Genomic DNA, 25713 nt, shown 5'->3' with positions numbered 1-25713 from the left:
AAGCTTTTTATCCACCCAGGCTCTGGTGGGGTGGGCCAAACAGACCGAAAATGCTATATGCTGTTTTGGCTCTTTCTACTAATTTTTCTTTTGTTGGATCCCACTTTGACTTCAGGAGTTATATATGTCTGGGAAACTGACACTGCAAAATTCTGGCCTGTTCCCTGCCCTGATGCTAAGGGATAAATATAGATCTCAACCACTACAGAAATGTGGCCAGGATTCCAAGGGGTGTGTGCATGAGGGGCAGTGACTGATGGAGCCATTCTGTCACGTGGGCTAGCAAAAGGCTTCTTTATGTCCAAGACCCTCTTTGGGGAGGGGAGGGGTAAAGCGGGAGCCTGGCCTCTAAAATCAGAATGCATAATCCACATTTCAAGGGGCTCCTACATTGACACAAATAAGGAATATTGTAGGTGGTTCGGTGTGTGTGTGGGGGGGGGGGAGAGCAAAGGGAATCTTTCCCGACACCCTAGATCCTTTTGCATGAGATCAGTCTTATGAAAAAAGAAAGTTATTCCCAGCCATGTCCCCTCACCCCCAACGCCCACCCACACCCCACCTCCTGCACACGCTGACACTCAGCTCTTAATGGAAAAGAACACAACCTAAGATTTCCATTGGGCCCATAGTACCTCGGGCGCTAGAGGAGGGCAGAGGGCGGGTGGAGACATGAGGTGAGGGGGGTGGTGAGTCGCTCACCCTCTCACCCTCGTGACCCAGAATATCTCCCCCCTCCCTCTAATGATGAGCTTGCTTTTCCATAAGGGCTTTCCTTTGATTCAGGGAATGGGCCAACCAATGAGAAAGGGGCATGTTAGATTATTTTGGGGAAGGGCTCATGCCAGGAGGGTTCACTTTTACTAGGCGCCAAGTGTCCCCAGCAACCAGTGTCTCCTGTACCAGCAGAAGCTCCAGAACTCTCACCCCTCGCCTGCTGCCAAGGCGTTGCCCACTGAACAGCCATGAGAAGGCAGCTCCGGTCCAGAAGGGCTCCGGCCTCTCCTTACGGTTATCGCTACAGACTTGTGAGTCCCGGGGAGCAGACTATCCTGCTGCCCCTTTTGAGTGGGGTGGGTCGGGGGTTGCATAGGTCTTGGCTGATGGCCACTTCTCCTTAGCCTGGGCAGGAACAGCAAGGTTAAAGGAAGCCTATCATTTCAAGATCGAGCAGTGGCTCCTGGCATCCCCATTGGACTCCAAACTGCTGCACTGAAGGAGGAAGCCCCTCTTCCCAGGGAACAAAGACAGGAAAGGGGAAGATGCCAAAGAATATGCGCCTTCTAAAATTTGGGGGATGAGGGTGGGGTGGGGGGCGGTGTCTGGAATCTCAACAAACAGACCTTTTGGAGTCTGGGAGTAGAGGTTTCAGTCGGATAGCAGGAGATTTTGCCAGGAGCCAAGGGAAGGGGAAGAAGGAGCGAAAGACACTGCCCACCCAGCTGTCTCAATCCCTTGGGGTGGGAGCGTCTTTGGAACCCAGCTGCTCTTTTTCTAAAGCAGAAATTCCAAACTATGGCGAAAATCATAGAATCATAGAAGCTGGGAGGAATCTTAGGCATCATCTCTCCAGAAGCCCTCATTATGTAAAGGAGGCGGCTGGGGCTCAGAGCGCAGGAGTGACTTGCAAGTTAGTAAAGAGCCACAGCGAGAACGCCAAGTTTCCTCACTTCTAATCCTGTGCTCTTTCTATTATATGTGCAGTAGGCAACTCCCTAGCCCTCTGATCCTCCACCACCCGTTGCCAGCCCGCCGGCCACCCCACTCTGACCCCCCCACACACATGCACACGGGCACACACACGCCTGCACACGTGCACACACACGCCCCTCTGCTGTCGCCATTTATCTCCAGGGTGCATTACAGATTTCTCTGAACCCACAGTTTCTTTGCATTTACTTTGCTCTAAATCGTTAATATATGCCACATGCAGTCCTGTTGTGGGGTGGGGGAGGGAGTGTAGTTTGAAATCTCCCCCAGAGAGGGCTGTGATCTGAGCCCCAGGAGGAAACAAAGCTTAATACACTCTTCTCTGGAAATGGCTGCTTATATAACCAGGGAGTTAAGTAGAGACTGTCAACAGCCAGCAGAGGAAAACACAATCCTTCTAACCCCACATCAACCTACAGTGGGCTTCTCTTAACTTCTCAGCCACACCGTGTAGAGTCTTTTTTTTTTTCTCCCCACATTCCCAGAGTCCCTCCCAGTTTTCAGAGCAGTCACAACCTGTAGGACACATAGAACTATTCCTTCCTTGGCTTCTTTTCTTTGTAATGTTGCTAAAGCGTTGTGTTCCATTTCAGTTATTTGTCAAGTGCATCAGAGGAGCTTGCCCTTTATGGGAAATACTTGATTTTTAATGCGTGGGAGGTGATCTTGCCCTTTATAGGGAATACCTGATCAAATTTTAAAAATTATTTAATGCAGTGATTAATTGTATGCTAATTTCTCTTTTAAAATTAACCAACCATTCAAATGTTTACAGAGCGTTACTCAATGCAGGACACAAATTTATCCTTTGGGTCATACTGTTTGTTTATATGTTTATATGTTTGTATATTTAGAGTGCTCAAAATGGAGCCACCCTCTGCCCTTCAGACTCTTCCCTTTTAGGGCAACATGATGGCCCCAGCACACACCCACTACTATATTCCAGCACATTCACACATGCTATCACATGAGGGCACTGCCACTTTAGGAAACGGGCAAAAACAGACCCTCTCATTACCAGAGGATTCCCTACAGGATTCTGTTAAATAGTTGCACAAAAGTGCCTCTCTTGTACAATATGACGTTCTCCTATCTCTGGAATCAGAGGAGAGGGGAAAAGAATATTTGAGGTTCCTGAAGCTCAGGCAGTGTGAGAGCCATGGGGAAATTAGCTCGGAGAAGGTTAATTCTTCCCGGGAGGGTAAGGCTTTAATGACAAGCCATCTTTAATGGGATTATCATGAAAGCTCATATCTACAAATAAGATCAGGTTGAGGCCGAGGCCAGCTGCCTCCCCTGTGGAGCAGAGGTGCAGGGCAGGCACGCAGGCGACAGGGAGAGAAAAGGAAGTTGTCCAGAAGATATAAAAGGACTATAAAACCGTTCCACCTCAAATTCTCCGAGCTCCCCAGTTGCAGTAGATTGTTTGGGGGCCGTGAGGATTACCCACCACAGTGCACAAGACTGTTGGAGTTAGGACGCCCAGCTTTGTGAGAGCAATTTCCCTGGTGCCCGGGTTCAGGTTTTAAGTTTGGCAGTTATCACCGGGGCTTGTTCAGTCTCCACTGGTTAGCTAGCTGTGGGTCCCCATGCTGGGGGGTTAGGGAAGATCAGCTCTGCCCCCTGGGTGCTCAGAGTGCAGCCTGGGAGGTCAAATGTGTACCTGTGTTCGCACATGAGTGAAAGAGATTGAAGAGCATTTATTAGTCCATTCAACACTGAGTGATACGGGTTATCCTCTTGAGCCTGGTACCGTGAGTCCACGTCAGGGTCAGAAATCCTTGATTATGAACACCTGCAATCTCTCAGCAACACAGAATCGAACAGTGTTGTGCTCCATAAATCTGTTAACCACCTCGAGGCACTTGTGCTCAGTGTGACAGAGGAGAAATATCACGGTCCGGGGTAACAAGACACACAGGTTCTGAGGCTGTCAACTTGATCACAAACCTGCGGTGTGGCTGTAGCTACGGCCTGTCCTCTCTCTGGGCCTCAGATGGACAAGGGAATCTCCAAGGTTCCTGTCAGTTCTAATACGGTGTGTGATAGAGAGCCATACATTGAGGGGCTCCCGGTGGTTCAGTCAGTGAGGCGTCTGCCTTTGGTTCAGGTCATGGTCCTGGGGTCCTGGGATGGAGCCCTGCATCAGGGTGGGGCTGAGCAAGGAGCAGGGAGCCCGCTTCTCTCTCTCCTGCTCCCCCTGCTTGTGCTCTCTCTCTGCCAAATAAATAAATAAAGTCTTAAAAAAAAGAAAGATGTACATTGATACAAATTTGAGAGCAATTCAAGAGTGCTGATGATCCAGAGCGAGAGAGTGCTGGGCAGACTGAACGCCGAGAGCAGAGCCTTGTCATTCTGTGTCACTTTTACTGATCCTGAACAATCCAATTTTCTGAGCACCCCCCTCCTCCATTAATGGCAGCATTTTTAGCTGAGTGTCCTCTAAACGGCCTTTGAGGAATCAGGCAGGGAGGGGGCAGCATGGAGCCCCTGGCCTCTGGCACTGGACACATCCAACCCCAACAGGTGCATAGGCCCCGCCACTCTTCACATTTGGACAGCAGAGAGAAGGGAGGGTGGCCTCATTTTCTGCTGCTGCAGTGAGCCTTGGCAGATCCACAAAGAGCAAAGCTCCAACTCTCCTGCCTGGGGCTAGGACGCATTTGAAATACCGTCGGTGAAGTCTGGGTTTCTCTTTTTTTGCTTAATTTTCTTAGAACCACTCAGAGAAGATTACTGTTTCAGATCTCAAGGGCTGCAATCAGTCAATCAACAAATATGTGCTGAGCACTAACTGCGTGCCTGGATTTTTGCCTAGGGTATAGGGTGGGGGTGGGGGTGAGGGAGACTCAGGAAGTATCAGTTGAGGTTCCAGACCTCAGGTAGTCTGTTCAACCAGCTTAAGGCAGGCAGAGGTGCCAGCTCAGGCAGCAGTCAGAGAAGCAGCAAATAAACCCCTATGATTTGCTTCTGCTAGGAAAAGAGTCTAAATTTCGAGGAGGGGTACAGCCTCTGGCCTCTCCTCCTGCTGTCTGTCCCAGGCTACTTTTGGCTACAACTTGGGATGGTCAGGTTGAGCTCCTGCAAGTAAACAGGACAGACGAAAGAGCTGGCTTGGACTCAGAATTTGCCATGGTGGACTCGAGTCTGAAACAACCCCGTCCTCCCTGCTGGGCTCAGCTCCGCCCTGACAAGCCAAAGTTAAGCAGGAGGTCGAGGCCCCAGGATGGAGTGGTGACATAGGCAGTCCTAGGGGAAGAGCCCAAAGGCCTGCAGCTGAGAATAAAACTTACACCTCTGTGGAAAGAATATTGGGTCAAAATGGGTCCTAGAGAGGCTATTTCCTCCAAGAGTGGAGAGAAAGAAAATGTGCCTCTTGTAACAATGGGTGTGTATACAGGGAAGCGGAAATTTGAAGCATCTCCGAATATTGAGTCGTTTTTCATTGATTTTCGCTGGTGGGATGTGCCATTGGAAATTTTTCTCAAAAGGAGGACTGTGTTTTGTCACCATTCCAGGACGATCAAGATGAAGTGAACCAGAACTACTTAGCAGATGAAGAGGAAGAAGCTGAAGAAGAGGCTCGGGTGATGGTGGTACCCGATTTGGAGGAGGAGGAGGAGGAGGAGGAGGAGGAGGAGGAAGAGGAGGAGGAGGAAGAGGAGATAGAAGAGGAGGAAAAGGAGGAGGAAAAGGGTCAGGGTCAGCCAACAGGCAATGCCTGGTGGCAGAAATGGCAGATCGTGAACGAATACCTGTGGGACCCGGAGAAAAGGATGTCTCTGGCCCGAACAGGTCAGAGTTGGAGTAAGTCCCAGTTGTCCCAATGCCCCAGTCGGGTGTCCTTTGCTTTTGGCTTGGTGTCCAGGACTCCTTTACCATACGTTGGATGGGCTTGTCTGCAAACTTCTCTTAGATTTCACGTGAAGGGCTCAGTGCCTCGGGAAATGCCTGGACTGCGGGCAGATCCCTTTGGAAGAAACTCCAAAATAGGTAAACAAACTGGATTATGGAGCTGAAAGCCACTGGGCTCAACTTCATTTGCGATGCAGAGAGACAGTAAGAATGAGTTGAAAGAGCACAGGGTTTTTTTTGTTTTGTTTCGTTATGTGTTTATTTATTTTTGGTGTCTTAAGTCCCACCCCCTTCACTTTCTATCTGTGTGACCTTGGGCTCATCATTGACCCTCTCTGAGCCTCGGTTTTCCTCACCTGCCAAATGAGGGCAACAGTCCCTACCTTGTCTCTCCCCATATGATCAGCCTGAGGTCCCCCGTCAGATGCTCCAATTGTCAAGTTGAAAGCACAGTTGACCCTTGAACGACACAGGTTTGAATGGCACTGCTCCACACAGGCGGTTGGTTTGTTTGTTTTCTTCCCACAAACACAGCATAGTGCTGTAAATATATTTTCTCTTCCACAAGATTTCCTTTTCTGTAGCTTACTTAATTGTAAGAAGACCATATATCATGCATGCAACGTACCAAATACGAGTTAATTGACTATTTCTGTAACTGGGAAGGCTTCTGGTCAATAGTTGGCTATTACTAGTTAAGTTTTGGAGGAGTCAAGAATTAGACACAGATTTTCGACTGCACGGGGGTTAGCACTCCTAAGCCCCGCACTGTTCCAGGGTCAACTGTACTATGCAAGAGACTATTTCTAGGATGTGAGACCCCAGTCCCCGCTAACTTGACTGGGGGTAGGGGGTGGGGTTTACAAAATCTCATCGTTTCACCCAGTAATGTCAGAAAAGGAAAGCCAGGAGGGCTGCCCTTGGCCCTGGCTGGCTTGTGTGTGTTTTAGGCTCCCACGGTGTACACAGAGAAATTAGGTTTAAAGCGGTTGTTTCTGGTGATTACGGCTGAGCCCCCCGTAGTGCTCCATCAATGGCAGAATGGCACCCCTAGCTGTGCCACCTTGTACCACACACTGCCACCACTTCAACTTCACCACTTCCCCAGCATCCCACTCCCTGGGTCCTACTCACCTCCTGAACAATTAATGCTGAGCCTTCTCCTCAGGAGATTTAGCCTGTGGTAAAATTCACACTTGCCACACTCTACGAGGCTCAGAAAAGGAGCAGCTGCTGGTTTGGCATTCAGTTAGCCCACAGGAGAAGGACAAAATAGATGACTCTATGGATGAAATAAGAGTCCTCTAGTGTCCACGGTCTAGGCTGCTAAAGTTGATGGTCATGCCTTCCAAAGGCTCCTTTGGCTGAGAATTCTCTCCCTCCTAGTTTATGTTTCTAATTCAGCTCCATCAGGGTGAAACGGCCAGCCCTCCCTTCCTGGAATTAGGAATAGCAGGTGTGGGGCTCTGAGCAACACCCACCTCCCTTCACCCCTCCCCAGTTCCCAGCCCCACCCCTGCCTATCCTTCAAGCTCTCAACTGGAACAAATGTACCATTCAAGGAACATTCCAACGTTCTGGAAGCTGCAAACGCTGGACACTCACTGAGGCTCCAAAGGGGGGCACAGCTGTTTCTCCCTTGCCTAAAGAAGACTGGGAAAACAGGCCTTGTGAAATGCAAGTGTGATTCTGGGAGAGAGAGAGAAAGCTATACTTTAACCCCTAAATAGCCAGCCATTAGAACTTCACCAGATGATCTGATCCACACTGTCCCTGTGGAGAATCATCCATAGGCCAAAAGAGAGTGATGGAGGAGAAAGGTTCAAGTGCCTGGGGAAGATATGACAGTGGGGACACTGCATGGTAGGCCATATCCAGGCCTCTGGATGGCAGGTCTCAGGAGAGTCTAGGAACTCAGGCTTCTGCTATTGGGCTATGCCTGGGCAAGGGTCATGTGGTGATGTTAATGCCTAGGCCACCGAGCATATGCTTTGCCGCCCTCTTGCTTGAAACTTAGGTGCCCACTTGAGCATTTACTAACCCTATCCCAGCCTGCACATAAACATGACCAACATATTCACCCAGCCTATGATTATATTCTGGGTTTTTCCTTTGGTAGCTGGGCAACTTCTATTTTTAGGAACTATCTGTTATTTTATTGGATACTGACAAGAACCATATGAGGTAGTAATATTATTATCCCCATTTTACAGATGCAGAAACTGAGGCTTAGAGAGGGTAAGTAATTTATCTAAAGTCACACAGTTATTAAGTGGCAGCACTGGGATTCAAGCCCAGGTCAGATGAACACCGGGGTTTGTTCTCTTGCCAGACCACACTGTCTTCGTGAACCGTAGTGATGAGCGAGGCCCTGATGGGTAGCGTCTCAGAACCTGATGGGATGTTTCGGTGGGAGGAATAAAGAATGTGGATTGTGGGTACCTACTATAGCTAAGATACCCTGGTCTATCCAAGCTTGGGTAAAGTATTCAGGAGAGACCCCTGGATTACCTAGAGGAGTGGCCCAAGTAAAACCTGAACATCCAGAGCAGAAAAAGTTGGAGGGATCAATGGGTTCCGAAAGGTATGGTGCTTGATCTTTCTTGGTGGGGATGGGGGTCGGGAAGCTGTGTTTGTTAGCCTATCACAGACTTCAGGGCACAGATTCCTGGGTAAGGCTCAGGGCCCTCCCCGCTAGTGCCATTCTCTCCTCTACACTTCCTAGCCACACATCCTAGGCAAGATGGAAGATATCCCCAATGGAATGTACCTGTATTCTATTGCTTTCCTTTCATCCCTGAAACTGAGTCTTCTAGTCCCCGAGGATGGGTTCCAGCCATTGACCTGTCCCCAGGAACAGGGATGGGGGTTTAGGAAGGAGGAGGAGGCCCAGGACACAGCACATTGGGGCAGCTGGTGGGCAGTAGCCAAGTATCGCAGGCACACAGGCGCGGTTTCTTCTCCAGGGATTCCAGCTGAGTTCATGTGTCCATGTCCCAGTTCTGCCTCAGTTCACCTTATAAAACATCAAGGCTCCATTTTCAGTTGGATGCCTGAGGATCTTTTTTCTCCCTTCCTCCGTCCCTCCTCTCCCCTCCCCCGTTTTGGTTAATTTTATTTGGTTCATGGTTCGATTTAAAAATTAATATTTGGATTCAGTTTTGGGTACAGCAAAGTTATGTAGTTTGTTCCGGTTTTTGGTTCGTGATGCAGTTCAAATCTGTCGTTCCAACATCATGTTAGTGCTGTGAGTGGAGCCAGATATTGTTGCCTGAGAAGGCCCCAAGGAGGACTTGAAAAGTCCTCAGCAGCTGCCTCGTGCTCATTCACCTTACTCAGCACTGCCTCATCTTGGGGCAAACATGATTCCAATACAGCCCACGGAGGAGGGATTCACACTGCTGTGCTTCTGGTCCCACAGCAGTAATCATATTAATAAGAACAGTGGTGAGGTCCTGCCGTTTAAAGAGCACTTGGTATCTGCCAGGCTCTGTGCTATGCTATTTAGATGCATCGTCCAATGCTAAGAAGGAAGTCCTACTGTCGTCCTCATTTTACAGATGAGGAAACTGAGGCCCAGAGAGGCAAGCAGCATGTCCAAGATGAAACAGCAAAGCAATGGTAAGGTCAGGATAGGATGCAAGCAGAAGCGGAATTTCAGATATTGTTAGGGATGTATTTCAGTGTTATGAGGTTAAGTACTAGACTTGTTCCCATTTTGCCTGTGAGGACTTGGTGGGGTATAGAGAGGTTCTGGAACTGGCCCAAGCTCACAGGCAGAGCTCACAGGTAGCAAGCACCAATAATGAAGTACACTTTCTTCCTCCTTCCTTCCCTGTCATGTGTTCTTTATGGAAAGCATGAGCCACTCAAACTTTTGCTAAAGATGAATATGACTTGAAATAAGTAGGGTGAGGACTCACTTTGCCTTGATTAGAGTAGAGGCAAGTCCAGCGGAAATTAATCAAAAGTTTGAATTATAAGCTATGCAAAAAGAAATGCTGTTTTCATCACCTGCAAACACATATAATCACTGGAGCCAAGCCGCTAGGACTCTTCAGGGCACCTGCTTTAATGAGGACTCCCAAGCAATGTGCCCTCTGCAGTATGTTCAACTCCACTCCCCGGTAATCTTGCTCATGGCCATCATCTGTTCCACAAGCCCTTCCATCGGAGATGCTGTAAAGGTACACACTGCAATCAGACCTCCGACACGAAAATTCTCATGAATTCCAAATTGGTGAAATTGGAACAAGCAAGGACATACTGAATCTGGGGAGTGTGAAAAAACAAAAACAAAATAAAAGCTGTCTCATTTGTTGGGGTGGATTCTGGTTCATGAGTTCGAGTGAGGAGGCAGGCAGAGCTTGTCGGCAAGCGCTGACCACTCTCATCTCTGATTATTCTGCAGGCCTGATCTTAGTCATTTACTTCTTCTTCTATGCCTCCCTGGCCGCTGTGATTACCCTCTGCATGTACACGCTCTTCCTGACCATCAGTCCTTACATGCCGCCCTTCACCGAGAGGGTGAAGCCTCCTGGTGAGTGCCCAAGTGCCCTGTGCTGCCCAAATTTGCTGGAGAGAAATCTGCTTGCACCGCATGTTCAGCCTCAATTAACTTTGGCTCTTCCCAGTAATGACTTAGGGATTCAATCATTAAGAGTAAAAGTAAAATGGTATTTGGCAAATTATGGTCCTTTTTATTTTGATTGCCTGGGGCGGGTAGTGATTTCATGGGAATCGATACAAAAAAATTATCCCAAGAATGGGTTAATATATCCAAGACTTGTTTTCATTGCCAGGAGTTATGATTAGACCCTTCGCCCATAGCCTTAACTTCAACTTCAACGTTTCTGAACCTGACACTTGGCAGCATTATGTCATTAGTCTAAATGGCTTTCTCCAGGGTAAGTAAGTGCTTCTGAGTGGGGGAAATCTCTTTGGAAAGGTGATGGGTTGGGTGCACGGGTTGGGGTGGGAGGGATCAAAATTCACAGTTCACCAGAAATCCCACTCTTACTAACCCCAGCCCATCCTGGTCTTTCCCTACTATGCATCCCTCTCAGCACCTGTATACACAATCAAAACTGTTCTAGCTTGTGATCGTATGTTGTCTTGAAAGCACATAAGCCAACTCTCCATTAAGATGCTTAGTTCATCAGGGCAGAGAACTTGTTTCCTTTTCTTAAACATTCGCGGGCACCTAGTTATGTTCCGGGCACATCCAGATGGCTCAATGATGATCAATTATAAAAGATCATTCCATGGGAGTGGGTAGTGATGAGAAAAGAAGAGTGTTCTCCAGCATGGGAAGATTCCTGCTTCCTATACTCTTTCAAGGTAAGAGAATTCCTTTCTCCTTTCTCAGAGATGGGCCATCTTGATGGAAGAGAACAGGGGTCTTGATTTAATAGCATCCCGGCAGGGAGTTAGAGGAAGAATCTCTGGGTGACCGTCACTCCAATATTTTGATAACAAATGTTTGCAAGATGCCTATCTCTGTAGGGTCATCAGACACACTCTTGAGGACAAATGAGTGGTTTTTTGAGAAGCCCTTCCACAGACTAAAAACCAGGGAGCAGTTTGGTTAAGGTTCGACACGGAGCACACAGGCTCTGTATCGATCCAGCTATCAGAGAAGAGCCCCAGTGTATTAACATTGCTGCACCAATTATTTGTGGAAAAAAGCCAGTTGGATTGGTTTGGTTGTCCCTTCCTGGCTGAATTGGTGGGGCGTTGGGGGGTGGGGGAGTGGAGGAGGGGCATAGGGGGCAGTAGAATGTGCACTGAATTAAGAGAAAAACAATCTCTTATGTGATGGGAAGCGCTATGTAAATGCATAAATTTTGTCTTTTTTAAAAAAGATTTTATTTATTCATGAGAGACACAGAGAGAGAGGCAGAGACATAGGCAGAGGGAGAAGCAGGCTCCATGCAGGAAGCCCAATGCGAGACTTGATCCCGAGACTCCGGGATCATGCCCTGAGCTGAAGGCAAACGTTCAACCACCGAGCCACCCAGGCGTCCCTTGTCATTTCATGCATAGAAAAATCCACCATCAGGGCGCCTGAGTGGCTCAGTCGATTAAGTGTCTGACCTCTGATCTCAGTTCAGGTCTCCATCCTAGGGCTGTGAATTCAAGCCCCGCATTGGACTCCACACTGGGTGTGGAGCCTACATTAAAAAATATCTACCATCTCTATTCTACAAACGAGGCGACTGAGGCTCAGAAAGGGGAAGTAACATGATAAAAGTCTCCCAGCAGCCGAACCAGTGTTTAAACCCACATCCGTGGTTTTGACACCCTTGCTACTGGAAGTGTAGTCCAGGATCTGCAGCAACAGCATCCCCTGGGAGTTTATTAAAAAGGCAGGCTCTCAGGCCCCACCCCAAGGCCTGTGGAATCAGGACTGGCACTTGAACAACAGCCACAGGTGATCTGTATAAACTTTAAAGCTTGAGAAATACACTGCTTTTTGTAATTGCTTGCTGCCCTATGACCAGGAGTTAGAAACTCAGCTTTATTATCAGTTATGCTCAGTGTCCTTTTGGGTAAGTCTGAGTTTCAGATTCCTAACCTGTGAAATGAGGGGAGCTGGGTCCTTTCTGAGTCCATGTTGTTCCTTTTTGAGCTCAAAAAATGTTTTGGGCATCATAGCCAGCACAATATCTTCTTTTCTTTCAAACTGTTTGTGAACTATTACAAGCATGTTGCCAGAATCTCTGCGGAGGAAATCCGTCTGAGAAGCTAGAGAAATACCAATTCTGACCTAATGACAGAGATGGAAAACATTAGGGAAAGCAGTGGGTTTTTAGTTGCTACGTGTAGATAGCATGCCCTATTTAAAAGGAACACATCTCTGAAATAGCATCCCAGAGTATCAATTTCATTCCCAGGAGGACTGGGATTTTGCAATAAGGGTCATGCCCATGTCACATTATTTTTAATGGAACTACCTCAAGAGAAACAACGAGCACGTGATTAGAGCTTCTATTTAGAAACTTATTATTTGAACATAGTTCTTGTGCTAAAAAAAAAAAAGATTAAAACAAAGCCTTGAATCAAATGTAGCTTTGTTGAAGGAAAAATAAAGACTTAACCATAATCAGAATTGATTTAAAATTCCCAGTTGCTTCTTAATAATATTAAACTGGAGTCACAACCTGTCTAGATGCAGACCCAGCAGTACATTTGGAGTTTCACCACTGGTAAATCGTATAGGTACACAATCTCCTCCGATAAACTAAGTGGCTAAGAACATGAGTGCAGGAGGGCTGGACCTAACAGGACTAACTGGACTCCGTCGTTTAACACCAGATTGGAAATAATGTAGTAATTTCCAAAGCCCAGTTCCATGGCATCTATCTGGTAGTCCAAAGAGTGAGCTCACAGATAGCCCCCTTCTTTTTTTATTTTTTTATTTATTTATGACAGTCACACACACACACAGAGAGAGAGAGAGAGAGAGAGAGAGAGAGAGAGAGAGAGAGGCAGAGACACAGGCAGAGAGAGAAGCAGGCTCCATGCACCGGGAGCCCGACGTGGGATTCGATCCCGGGTCTCCAGGATCGCGCCCTGGGCCAAAGGCAGGCGCCAAACCGCTGCGCCACCCAGGGATCCCAGATAGCCCTCTTCAACTCTCTTTCCCGATGTGTATACCTTGGACACATGTGACGTGAACTCTGAGTGCCTCGGGTCTCGACAGACAAGATCTCACCTTCTCACCTTCTTGGGGGAGACCCTACATCTTGTCGTTGGTTTCTGTCTCTCAATCTAAGCTTCTATTTTGCGGTGCTAACTTCCCTCTGTAAAGGACCAGAAGCTGGTTTTTCTTCTCTTTCTCCCTCTTTCTCTTCCTCTCCCTTCCTCCTGCCCCACAGCACACACTTCTCATTTTCTTGCATCAGGTGTCTCTTGTGGACCTCACAGGAGATGTGTCCTAGACTGACCTTAAAGAGATTTCACCCAAGAGCTTCACTTCCTTATATAAGCCCCACTGTGACACGATTCAGTCCCTCTTCCAAAATCTGTCTGCTACGTGCCTATTCCTCTTCCAAGAGTAGAAGGAGCAGCCCTCCAAGATTACGATGTGCCATAGCTGAAAAGAAATAAGGGAAAATGGCAGTTATAAAGTGGCCAGCACATGACCCGGCGATAGATATTCCCAAGTGCAGAAGGAAGGAGAAGCAATCAAAGTGGGCCAAGGGGGATGAGCCCAAAAGGTTTCCAGGAGAGAGGCTGATTGATGGAGGGCCTTGGGCACCGATCCGGGTCACAGAGCCTAGGCCAGGCCAAGTGGGCTTTCAGAGGAGTACAAGCAAGCTGCAGACAGGAAACTAGGGAGGAGGACTACTGGAAACGTGGCCTTCCTCTGTAGCACCTGTCTAACGTACCCTTTTGCCACCCACACGCTCACCTTAGGTTACAATGACAGTCTTCAAGAGGAGATGAATGTAGATTGTCCCCCGGGGCAGTACTTCATCCAAGATGGCGATGAGGATGAAGACAAGAAGGCCTGCCAGTTTAAGCGCTCCTTCCTCAAGAACTGCTCTGGCTTGGAGGACCCTACTTTTGGCTACTCTACGGGACAGCCCTGCATCCTTCTAAAGATGAACCGGGTATACTGGCCTTTGATACTCCGGTGATAATAGGTGGATGAGCTGGGTAGGAGGGCTCTGGCCACTCCATTTCTCTTGGGCTCTGTCTCCACACACTGCAAGTGTGGTCACTTTTACTGACAGCATCAGTAATACAAACAATGGGACAAACCTATCAAACAATAATACCTTTTTCTCCCTGAGTACTTCCTATGTCCACTCTTCTCCCCCATCCCAAACCAGCCCTTGATGCCCTCTGTCAGCAATGAGGTCCTGAGCTGTTTGCAACAAGGGACTGACATGGTGGCAGTAGGGAGGGGCAATTCTTATAAGAAATACATTTTCTTCCTCTCTTGCCATGCCTGAGGTGTGGTAGAGCCTTCCCAAGTACATACCTCTTCAAACCAGAAAGTTCTTTACATCTTCAGGGTTCTCTGTATGAACATCAGGTAACAGTGTAATGAGTAAGCTGAGCTGCGCAACTCTGAAGATATTTTGCATATTTTGCTTTTTGTGATATTCCTATGAGGGCAAAATAGATTACGTTTATGCCTAAGGAAGTGGTGGCTTCAGGGGGATTTAGAAAAGTCCCATTTTCACTGTCCAATCCGTTTTGTTTTATGATGTGAAGACAGTAACAACAATGCTGGTTTTCCTTTGCTAGATTGTAGGCTTTCGTCCTGAGCTTGGGGATCCTGTGAAAGTGTCCTGCAAAGTTCAGGTAAGGTGCCTTTTTGAGTGAGTATGGCTAGCACATTGGTTTTATGCAAAAAGGTGGTTCATCCCTTCCAAGGGCTTCACTATGGATGACTGACTGGCTATGGGTTAGGGAAAGGGTTCATTTTTTCATAACTACAAGTCCCTTTAGTACCTTCAGGCCTTCTTCTTGCCAGAAAGCATTCAATTCGTGTGTGTGTGTGTGTGTGTGTGTGTGTGTGTAGTGTGTCTGCGTGTGCGCGCCAGTTTATACCTGTGAAAGCCAAACAATGAACCTGTTAGGGGCCACAGCAGGGAATGATAATGTGCCACGTCATTAATTGGGATTCTGTTTACACTTTTGCTTTTAGCTCTAATTACTTTTTTCTTTGAACTAAACAAACAGATTTCATTAGAGCCATTAGTCCCTGCTTTTAAAACAGAATTTCACTTTTTGCAGCAATGACCAGTGGCACTGCGTGTTGCAATAACAAATGACTACAAGGGAAGTATAAACAGAACTCCATTAATATGCTAATTAACTGCCCTTCGAGGGGCCATTAACTCCTATCTCATCTGCACCAATTAGCTCCTTTGTAGGAAGAAGCCCTAGATCTTGGGTTTGCTTCTCAAACTGGAAGTGGTAGCTCCCTCCTGTTTCATAACATCCACTGTACCCCCAGCCCTGGACAGTTGTCTCACTAATGTGTGAAGCCAGGTAATCCCATTCTTAGTTCTAGAAATACAGCTCAAAACTCCAGTCTTGATGGTGCTAGATCAGAAAGCAGCAAGAGGCAACATTCATTCAGCAAGCATTTATTGATCACTTATGATATACCAGGTACTTTGCTAGGTGTTGGGGGTGCCAAGATAAATACGACTCTGTCTCTGAAATCAGGGCAATCAAATATTACAGCTGCTATGAAAAGTGCAGTGGGGACACTGAGGAGGGAAAGGTTAGTTCCACATGGGAGGTGCTGACGCTGAAGATGAATGTTGAAAGGTCAGGATATGGTTTGCCCTGTGAACAAGATCGAAGGACATTCATTCTGTTCACATGTACATGAGTATGTGTAAATATACACACATGTGAGGTGTGACTACAAATTAGTGGAACTGATTCCACGGATTATTCACAAACGTGAACTGCATCGCTTTCTAGAAGAATATGTAAGTAAATCATAAAGACCAACACAATCTTAAACTAGTATATTAATTAGCTTGAGTCCTGCTTATAGTTCTCTAGTAGAAGCCATTCATTTTTCAGCTGACATAGAACCTTGCTGAGAACTGTCCTTTAAAACGAAAACAAGAAATATTAAGAGTCTTTATACATTCTATAATAATCAACTGGTCAAAATCAACACCCACTTGTGGAAATAAAGCAGGATAAGGTAATCACTAGAATAAATTAAGGAGAGCTCCAATTATACTAGGAACGATTACACTGTGTTGAAAGAAGTAATCACATGACCCCAGTGAGTGATTTGCTAGTAGTGATGCACTGTCTGTCCCTTATCAGCCCCCAGACCTCCGCCATATAAGGCAAGCCTAATTCATAGGCAGAAAGGTCCGTCCCCTACCTGACATGATATGATGAAGCTAGACTTATTTATTTCATCTTTCCAGCCCTGGTTCCCTCTTGCTCATCCCCCTGATTGCCTCTATAGTAATTAAGCACTATAGAGAACGTGGTCAGAGACATGAGTTTTGGTGGGCCAAACTTATGGGATGTGTCCCTATACATCAGATTCCTGTGCATCGGTCTGACTGTCTGACTTCCAACAGAACTGAGCCCACAATGTGAAGGTTGTTGTGGCATGGAATTTATTAAACATGTTCTTTTTCTTAAGATTTTATATATTTATTTGAGAGAAGGATTGCGTGTGTGCACAAGCAAGGGTTGTGGAGGGGCAGAAGGAGAGGGGGAAGCAGACTTCCCAATGGGCAGGGAGCCCAATGTGAGGCTCCATCCCAGGACCCCGGGATCACCATCTAAGCCAAAGGCAGGCACTTAATCAACTGAGCCACTCAGGTACCCCTACTAAACATGTTCTAACTTATACCTGCCTCAAAGTCCAAGACTGGGTGCCAGCCCCAGGATGATTTTCTTGGAGAGGGGCTGGCATGGTAGGCCCTCTTGCTAGAGCAGCACCAGCTACTGCAAGCCCTCTGGAGCCCTTCTGTCTAGGTCCCCTAGGAGCAGTACAGAACTATATTGAGCCTGTTTGGCCTCCTCAGTCTAGGCCTTCCATTCAATATTCTTGGAACTGAAAACCAAGGCACAGTCTCCCTCTGGAAATGCTCTGGGGATATAGGTGTGGGGTAAGCTATGCCCCATTCTGCTTTCATGGGTCTTCCTGGGACAGTTGGTTGTGGGTCACATGGTGAGTTCACCTGGGGCACAGGCCCCTTGAGCTCAGGCTTCAACCCACGGAGGGACCCAGCATCCCACATACACCTGCTTTTACTTACAGAGAGGCGATGAAAATGACATCCGATCCATCAATTACTACCCAGAGTCGGCTTCTTTTGACCTTCGCTACTACCCTTACTACGGCAAACTGACTCACGTAAGCCTGTATCCTTTTCAGTCTTTGCTGTCAGAAAGGGCTCAGAGACAGAGGAAGGGCTGTCTGGAATCTCTGAGAATTAGGGAGCAGCATTAGACAGCAGGATGAATAGCAGCTGGCCAAGACCAGGTGCTACCTCTACCAATTCCTAGTTTAAACGCTCCTTTCCATATCTGAAGGAATCCCAGATATGGTCTGGCCTCACTCCTTCAGTTTACAGACGGAGATTTTAGGCTTCAGAGAAAGTGACTTGCCCAAAACACATAGCTAATTAGCGGCAGAGCCAGGAGCAGACAAATCACTGTCATTGCACTCCATTACACCCAAATAATCACACCTGCCTGTTTCTCCCAGGTGAAGCCTTGGGGCAGTGGTGGTGGGTCATAGAGTGAGGCTTCATCTTTAGCAGAAACATTTGAAAGATACTAGTTCTGGTTTCATTCGTGGTTTGATATCCAGAAAATCATATCACATAGACTTAGAACTGGTTTTCCCCAGAGGACAATCAGACATCTGACAGTGACTTACAGGAGAAACATGCCATTTCCCCACTGTCCCAGAGCAGAGAGAGAGCATGTCAGTGGCTTTAGCCATTTGCGACTTGGCCTCATAGGACTCACTCAGTTCCCTGTGTGAGGATTATCCCATCTTGCACTGAATATCTGATCGCTTCTATCCTGTTACCCACTCCACCCCCTCCCCTCTTCCCACTTAGGATTCATTGTTCTTCCACCTACAGGTTAACTACACCTCCCCGCTGGTGGCAATGCACTTTACAGACGTGGTGAAGAACCAAGCAGTGCCTGTACAGTGCCAGCTGAAGGGCAAAGGCATCATAAATGATGTCATCAATGATCGTTTTGTGGGGAGGGTGATCTTTACTCTGAACATAGAAACCTAAGAACTGTGCGGGGGCCTCCTGCTTGTTCTGTTTCTGTTTATTTCATGTACCCCTGGTAGTACCTGGATTCTTTTTCTTCGATCAGGACACAGCCAGATGGACACCTAAGACAGCAGATCATCTTTCCTTGCCTTTGACATATGTATAAAATGATACTGTGGGATTGATTTTTCAAAGGTAGTCTCTCCTGATGACAAATAGATGATGTTAATTTCCTTTCCCCGCGACTTAAAACTAAAACCCGTTCTTGCTGCTAGAAGTCTCACCATAGTGTAAACATAGTATCTGATAAAATTCACAAGAGCCATGAAGGAGAATTGCTATGATAATTTTAAACTCATCGTGTTTTGTAAAATTTTGTTGTTTTTAGAGGTGAGAGTCCTCCCAATCAGGCCGATAAGTTTTTTTTCTTTTCTCAACCTGCCTGGCAAGTTCCTTCCCTGGGAACCACCAATCATATCAACTTGGAATACACTCAGGGCTACCATACCTAGAGAACTCTATATCTAAGGGTGCTTGAGGAACTGGCTGCCTCAAATGGGCAACTAAATAATACTGATTTGAAGACTAGGTTATCTTCAACTGGGCCAGAAAGCAGTGCTAACTGGATATCGTTCTGGAATAGAAATGAAGACCTTTCCTATGACTTTTCTGGGAGGTGGGGTCCACAGCAATTGGGGAGAATACCTACCATGTGGATGTGATTGGCATTTGATTCCTTGCTCTGAGGTGTGGTCATCCAAAAGCAAACATTCCTGCACACAGGTTTCTTTCAACTTCAGGCAAAGGAGAAAGCAAGGAAGATCTTCACCTGTTAATTATTCTTGGGCTATTTGCTTGACAGCAGTATAATGTTCATTGAGATCATCAGGGATGGGCATGTTGGTCCCCAGCTACAGCTCTGGGGATTGAAATCTCAGTCTCTTCCTACTGATCCATCGTAAGACAGAAAGCTCCTGCCAGGCCACCCAAAACCCAAGGCCCACTGCCAGCGTTTCATTTGCCTAGAAAACGATAGGAGGCAGATAGTAATTAAGCACTATAGAGATCCAGGTTGTGGATCAGCCAGGCTGCTTTGTCTTATCTTTGGCCATGCGACCATTCCACTGCTTCTTAACACCTCCACCAGGGGGAGGGCTGGGACAAGGAGAAAAAGTGAGCATTAGAGCATTGCATAGTGTCTCAGGGTCCAAAGTAAGCTTAAATGCCACCTAGAAGCATCCAGAGTCTGAATCTCCTCTACAATGTTTATCTTCTCCCAAAACAGGGAACTGGCAGTCTGGTAGTGAAGACAAACAAGCAAAGAAGTAACTATGAACTAGTATGACAAGTTATAAAACTAGTATGTGGTAATGCCATGGGAACATGAGGAAACGTAACTTGAGCTGAGAAAGTAGCAGAGGAAATTTCACATGCAAAGTCACAAATACGAAATACCATGGTGTGTTTGGGTAACTGGGAGCAGTTCATGTAACTGGAGTGTAAGGAGCTCAAAGGAATGGCCAGGAGTGGCAGGGGATTGAGCTAGAAAGGTGTACAGGTACTGAAAGAGGACTTTGAATTTAATCCAGTAGGTGAAAAGGTGTCATCAAGGTATTTTAAGCAGGGAAGCTCTGTGATCATATTTACACTTTAGAAAGAGCACTTTGGCAGCCACAGTGTGAAAAATGGGTTGAAGAGGGCAAGACTGGGGAGTGGGCAATGAGGGAGAAGAAGGAGTCAAGAATGGAACCAAGGTTTTGAACTTGGCTAGAACAGGTGTGATGGTGATATTGTTGATCAAGACTGGGAATACAAGAGAGAAGCAAGATTGGAGAGCAAGATGTGATCAATTTAAAGCTTGTGATTCCTATTGGTCAGACACCCATGTGGAGATGTAAACATAAGTGGAGTTGGGGAGAAGGAAATCTGAGAACAAAAGCAACATTTGCTTAAGTGAACTCTCTTAAGAAATTCTAAGCTATTTGATCTCGGGGAATTTGAGCCAGTTATTTAAACACACCACACCAATCTAGTCTCTCAGATAGTGTTTTTCTCTTCATTTGTGGCAGAAAGCACTGTGGCTGCTCTTTGGAATCTCCTTCCCACTTTCCAACTCTTGTCAACAGAGTAGAAGGGAGCTGACCTCTATTAACAAGTGATAAAATATTCGACAGCAGATATGTGAAAAATACAAACAACAAAACTGTCTCCTCCCAACCCCTGTCCTTATCAAATTCAATTTTCAAAACTAATCTTGAAAAAGAACAAAATACCTGAAGATGATAACTTTAAAACCATTTCAAGATTACTTCAAGTAATCAAACTCTCAAGATTCAGTAGTAAAAGATAATAGAACATTAGATCTGGAAAGGATATTAGAGTGTTTAGAGAAAACAACCTGCATTGCATCTGACTCCAGGTCCAGTGCTCTTTCTACTCTGAGCTGCTGCTTACCAGGAAGTACCATCTTTTTAAAAATCAATGGATGATATCCCAAACATTTTGAAACATATGTCAAATTTGGGTTAGAATAGTTAACATTTCACAGGAATTCAATTACTGGTGCTATATTTTATACATAATACATTATCCTGTTAAATGCGTTGACTATTACACAGACAAGGAATTATGAATCTTTTGTCATACAGTATTTCTCATTCAGTGGAATCCATTGTATCCACAGTTTCCAAGCAGTATTGAATAGTACTAGGATGGTTTGGGTTGTCAGCTGGGACATGAAAAAAATAGCTTTATCACACAGAACTGGATATTATAATATATACTCACTAAAATGGAATTCTAACAGTTCAATAAACTTCCAGTGGATTAATTAAAATCATCCCCCATACTGTATCATACCAAGATTTGATTTGCATACCATCTGTTGCAATGCACTTGGCTTTACTTTATTGTCAATGAGAATTACTACTTCCAAATGCCTTCGTGGTTTTGTCCATGCTAGACTTATGATTTCACACCCCCTCCGAAATCATTATCCTAAAGTAACTTTCCTTAGGCATCTATTTGCTGGGAATCTTCATGTAGAAAACATTATTATTGTATTGAGGAATTGTTGACAACAATAAATTGAAATAAAAAAGAAGTGTATGGTTTCCTCTCTCTAGACAGTACCACTGATTTTCCCACAGGAATACTGGGCAGCCATGTGGGTGGAAAACTTGACAACTGACAGCCTATTAGTTTAAAACTTTTTTCTTCTTCTTCCCTCTATTTTTTTTTTGACTCTTGGGGTTTAACCACAGAAGGATGAAACTAAAAGTTGTTTCGTTTCTGAGCATTTTTCCTTTTGTAGTCTCTATGCTCTGGTTTCACGGAAGACTACTTTGTCAGAGCAAACTTCCTTTCTTCATCGAGTCCTCGTGTAAATTGTTCCATTTGTTTGTATAGAAAAAGAACACCAAGAGAAACTTTGAGGTGGAGAGAAGGAACCAATATCCAAAGAGAAGCTGCAATTGCTTGATGAAAGCCTGGCTAAGTGATTTTAAGGCACATCTGGCCACAAATGGTCTCCCAGAGCAAATCTCTAATGGTAACTGCAATTAAAGACAAATATTTCCACTCCCTTGTCTGACTCAGAAACTAAGCTGCTGTAGGAATCCCTTCTTTCTTTGGGAGCTGCCCTGGCCTAAGGTCTACTAGGCTTATATGGTTTGATTGAGGCGAGATCTGTGATCCCAATACTTTTCCCCAATCTAGGTTCTTGGTTAGAGTCATTTTCCTTACTGATTTCCTCTTAAAGTATTCAAACATGATAAAGGAATTTAACCAAATCAAACAGAAACATGATTTCCACTGTGATTTTATCTAGGCAGAAAACAGAGGTTTGGATGTGTGTGGTGATGGGGAGGAAGAACAGGATGGATGGAGGCAAAGAGTGAGAGAAAGGAGTTGAAAGGCTGAATAGCCCTGCTTACTTCACAAAGTTCTTTAGTTGCAAGCTAGAAGGGAAGAAACACTGATAGGAGGATCTAAAAGGCTTAAGAAAGATATGATAGGCTCTCAGTCTGGCAGCTTAGTCGCCAGGATATACTTCTGTGCAGGCTCCTGTATGGCCATAACATCAATCAGGGTTTTTTTTTTAAGATTTTATTTATTTATTCATAGACACACAGAGAGAGGCAGAGACACAGGCAGAGGGAGAAGCAGGCTCCATGCAGGGAGCCCGACGTGGGACTTGATCCAGGGTCTCCAGGATCACACCCCAGGCTGCAGGCGGAGCCAAAGTGCTGCGCCACCAGGGCTGCCCCTCAATCAGCGTTCTAACAATAGATAGCACACTTGACAAAATGGAGTAATTGGCAGGGGGCGTTATTTACAAAGAGATTACTGATAAATGTGTAGATGCAGGGAACCACGGAGAATAGCACAATAACCCAGACTAGTATAAGCTGAACTCTTACCTTCCCTAGACCCCAAGGGACAGGCATAGGAAGTGGCTCCCACAACCCAGAAGGGCCAAGTCATGTACAGCTAACTGCCCTGAGAGGAGTGGTGACCTTGTTGAAGGCCTAAGCTAGCCCAAGGTGATCTTGTAGGGAGGTAATCATACATTTATTTATGGTTGTATCTGAACTTTAAAAAAATTTTAAATTAAGATCTCCAAAGAACAGTCCTTTCAGTCTACCCTAGCATTTTGTTGACATCTTTCACTTGAAAGAAAGGGAGGGTGAAGAGAGAAACAAACCATCTTGATTTATTCTGCTTTATCTTTACCAAAAAACATTCTATAATTCAACTCTGCATTAAATGAAATGTCTAGCTTGCATAAAACATTTTCTTTCCAGAACAGAATGATACAACCTTCATAATACAGTTAACTTGAATCAGAAAAGTATTTGTCTTCCATTAAGGACAAACATGTTCATAAATGAGAATCAGGATAATGGTGACATCCTTTCCCTCTCCAATCCCCCAGCTGATGATATATCATCTTGTATATAGAAAATCCTAAGGAATCTACTAAAAGACTATTACAGCTAATAAACAAGTTCACCAACATTGTAAGATAAAAGGTCAGTATACAAAAATTGGTTGTCTTTCTATACACTAGTAGTAAGTAATTAAAAAAAAAGAAATTAACAAAACAATTCCATTTACAATTGCATAAAAAATACTTAGGAAAAGAGTAACAAAAAGAAATGCAAGACTTGTGCACTGAAAACTACATAGCATTGTTGAAATAAAAGAGCTACATAAATGAAAAGACACCCATGTTCATGGATTAGAAGATTAATATAGCTAAAATGGCAATACTTTCCAAATTGGTCTACATATTCAATACAATCCTTTCAAAATCCAACTTCCTTTTTTCACCCCAGAAACTGATATGGCAATCCAAAAATTCATATAGAAATGTAAGGGACCCAGGAAAAGCCAAAATAATTTCAAAAAAGAACAAATCTGGAAGACTCATACATTCCAATTTCAAAACGTCTATAACATTAGAGTAATTATAGCAGCCCCAGTGGCTCAGCGGTTTAGTGCCGCCTTCAGCTCAGGGCATGATCCTGGAGACCTGGGGTCGAGTCCCATGTCAGGCTCCCTGAATGGAGCCTACTTCTCCCTCTGCCTGTGTCTCTGCCTCTCTCTCTCTCCCTGTGTGTCTCTCATGAATAAATAAATAAAAATCTTTTAAAAAAATAACGCTAGAGTAATTAAAACAGTGTGGTACTGCCATAAGGATAGACATACAGAAAAATGGAATATAATTGAGAGTCCAGAAATAAACCCATACTTCTATGGCCAGTTGATTTTTGAAAACAGTGCTACATCCATTAATAGTCAAAGAATAGTCTCTTCAACAAATGGTTCTAGGATAATCTGCATGCAAAAAAATTAATTTGGACCCTTACCTCATACCATATACAAAAATTAACCCTAAATGGATCAAAGATCTAAATGCAAGAGCTAAAATTATAAAACTCTTAGAAGAAATATAGACATAAATCTTTGTTTCTTAAACAATGGTTTCTTAAACACACAACTTCAGTGCAGAGTCTAAAGAGATATTTCTCCAAAAGAGATATACAAATGAGTAATAAGCATATGTAAAGGTGTTAAACACTATTAGACATTAGGAAAATGCAAATCAAAAGCACAATAAGATACCATTTCACATCCACTACAATGGCTATTAAAAGAAAGGACAATAACAAGCGTTGAGGATGTGGAAAAATTAAAACCTTCATAAGCTGCAGGAGAGAATGCAAAACGGTGAAGCCACTTTGGAAAAACAGTTTGGCAGTTAGTTCTTCAAAAGATTAATCACAGAGTTTACCATATGGCCCAGAAATTCCACTCCTAGATACACACCAAAGATCATTGAAAACATAAGTCTTCCCAAAAGCGTGTACTCGAATGTTCATAGCAGCATTATTCATAATAACCAAAAAGTGGAAATAACCCAATATCCCTCAACTGATGAATGAATAAACAAAATGTGGCATAACCATATAATGGAATATTATTCAGCTATAAAAGCTATGAAATATGGATCCATGCTATAGGATGGATGAACCTCAAAACATTACGTTAAGTGAAAGAAGCCAGAAACAAAAAGGCCACATCTATGATTCCATTTCTATGACATGTCATAGAAATAGGTAAATCCATAAAGACACAAAACAGATCAGTGGTTGCCAGGGAGGGGCTGGAGGGAAGTGGAAAAGAGAGTGACTGCTAATGGGAATGAGACTATCTGTCTATCTATCTATCTATCTATCTATCCACCTATCCATCCATCCAACTGTCTATCCATCTATCTATCTGTCTATCTATAGACAGAGAAATTTCTGGGTCATATGGCAACTTCTTGTTTAACTTTTAGTGGAACTGCTAGACTGTTTTCCAAAGAAGCTGCACCATTTTACAGTCCCACTAGCAATATATGAGGGTTCTAATCTCTCTATATCCTTGCCTACACTTGTTGCTGCCCATTTTTTAAATTACAGTCATCTCACCGAGTGGGATGTGGCATCTAATTGTGGTTTTGATTTGAATTTTGTATTTTCCTGATGACTGATGATGTTGAGCATTTTCTTTCATGTGCTCATTGACCATTTGTATATTTTCTTTGGAGAGATATCTATTCAGATTCTGTGCTCATTTTTAGTTCAGTTGTCTTTTTTACTATTTTTGTTAGAGCTATTTATGGATTCTGGATAGTAGACCTTTATCAAGTATAATGTTTACATAACTTTTCTCCCATTTTATGGGTTGTCTTTTCAAGCTCTTGATAGAATAATTTATTTATTTTTTTAAAGATTTTATTTATTTATTCATGAGAGACACAGAGACAGAGGCAGAGAACAGGCAAAGGGAGAAGCAGGCTCCACCCAGGAAGCTCCCGGGTCCCCAGGATCACACCCTGGGCCGAAGG

The 25713-nt window shown here is 44.9% G+C and overlaps 1 protein-coding gene across 2 annotated transcripts; it reads left to right on the top strand.

Moving 5' to 3' along the window:
• The first annotated feature begins 571 nt into the window (after positions 1-571).
• Positions 572-21427, top strand: ATP1B4 (ATPase Na+/K+ transporting family member beta 4). 2 transcript variants are annotated; one of them, XM_072815340.1, is made up of 8 exons: positions 572-1028; positions 5229-5505; positions 9977-10105; positions 10368-10472; positions 13987-14183; positions 14827-14883; positions 17336-17431; positions 18171-21427. In XM_072815340.1, exons 1-8 carry the CDS (start codon positions 966-968, stop codon positions 18330-18332), a joined length of 1086 nt encoding a protein of 361 aa, XP_072671441.1. In that variant the 5' UTR covers positions 572-965; the 3' UTR covers positions 18333-21427. The 2 variants fall into 2 exon arrangements, with proteins under 2 accessions (XP_072671441.1, XP_072671440.1); XM_072815339.1 differs by having other exon boundaries at positions 5229-5517.
• Positions 21428-25713: the final 4286 nt, after the last annotated feature.

Source organism: Canis lupus, chromosome X, assembly GCF_048164855.1.
Source record: "Canis lupus baileyi chromosome X, mCanLup2.hap1, whole genome shotgun sequence".
NCBI classification, from domain to species: Eukaryota; Metazoa; Chordata; class Mammalia; order Carnivora; family Canidae; genus Canis; species Canis lupus.
The sequence above is the reverse complement of the archived record's forward strand: the minus strand, read 5'-3'. Positions and strand labels throughout refer to the sequence as shown.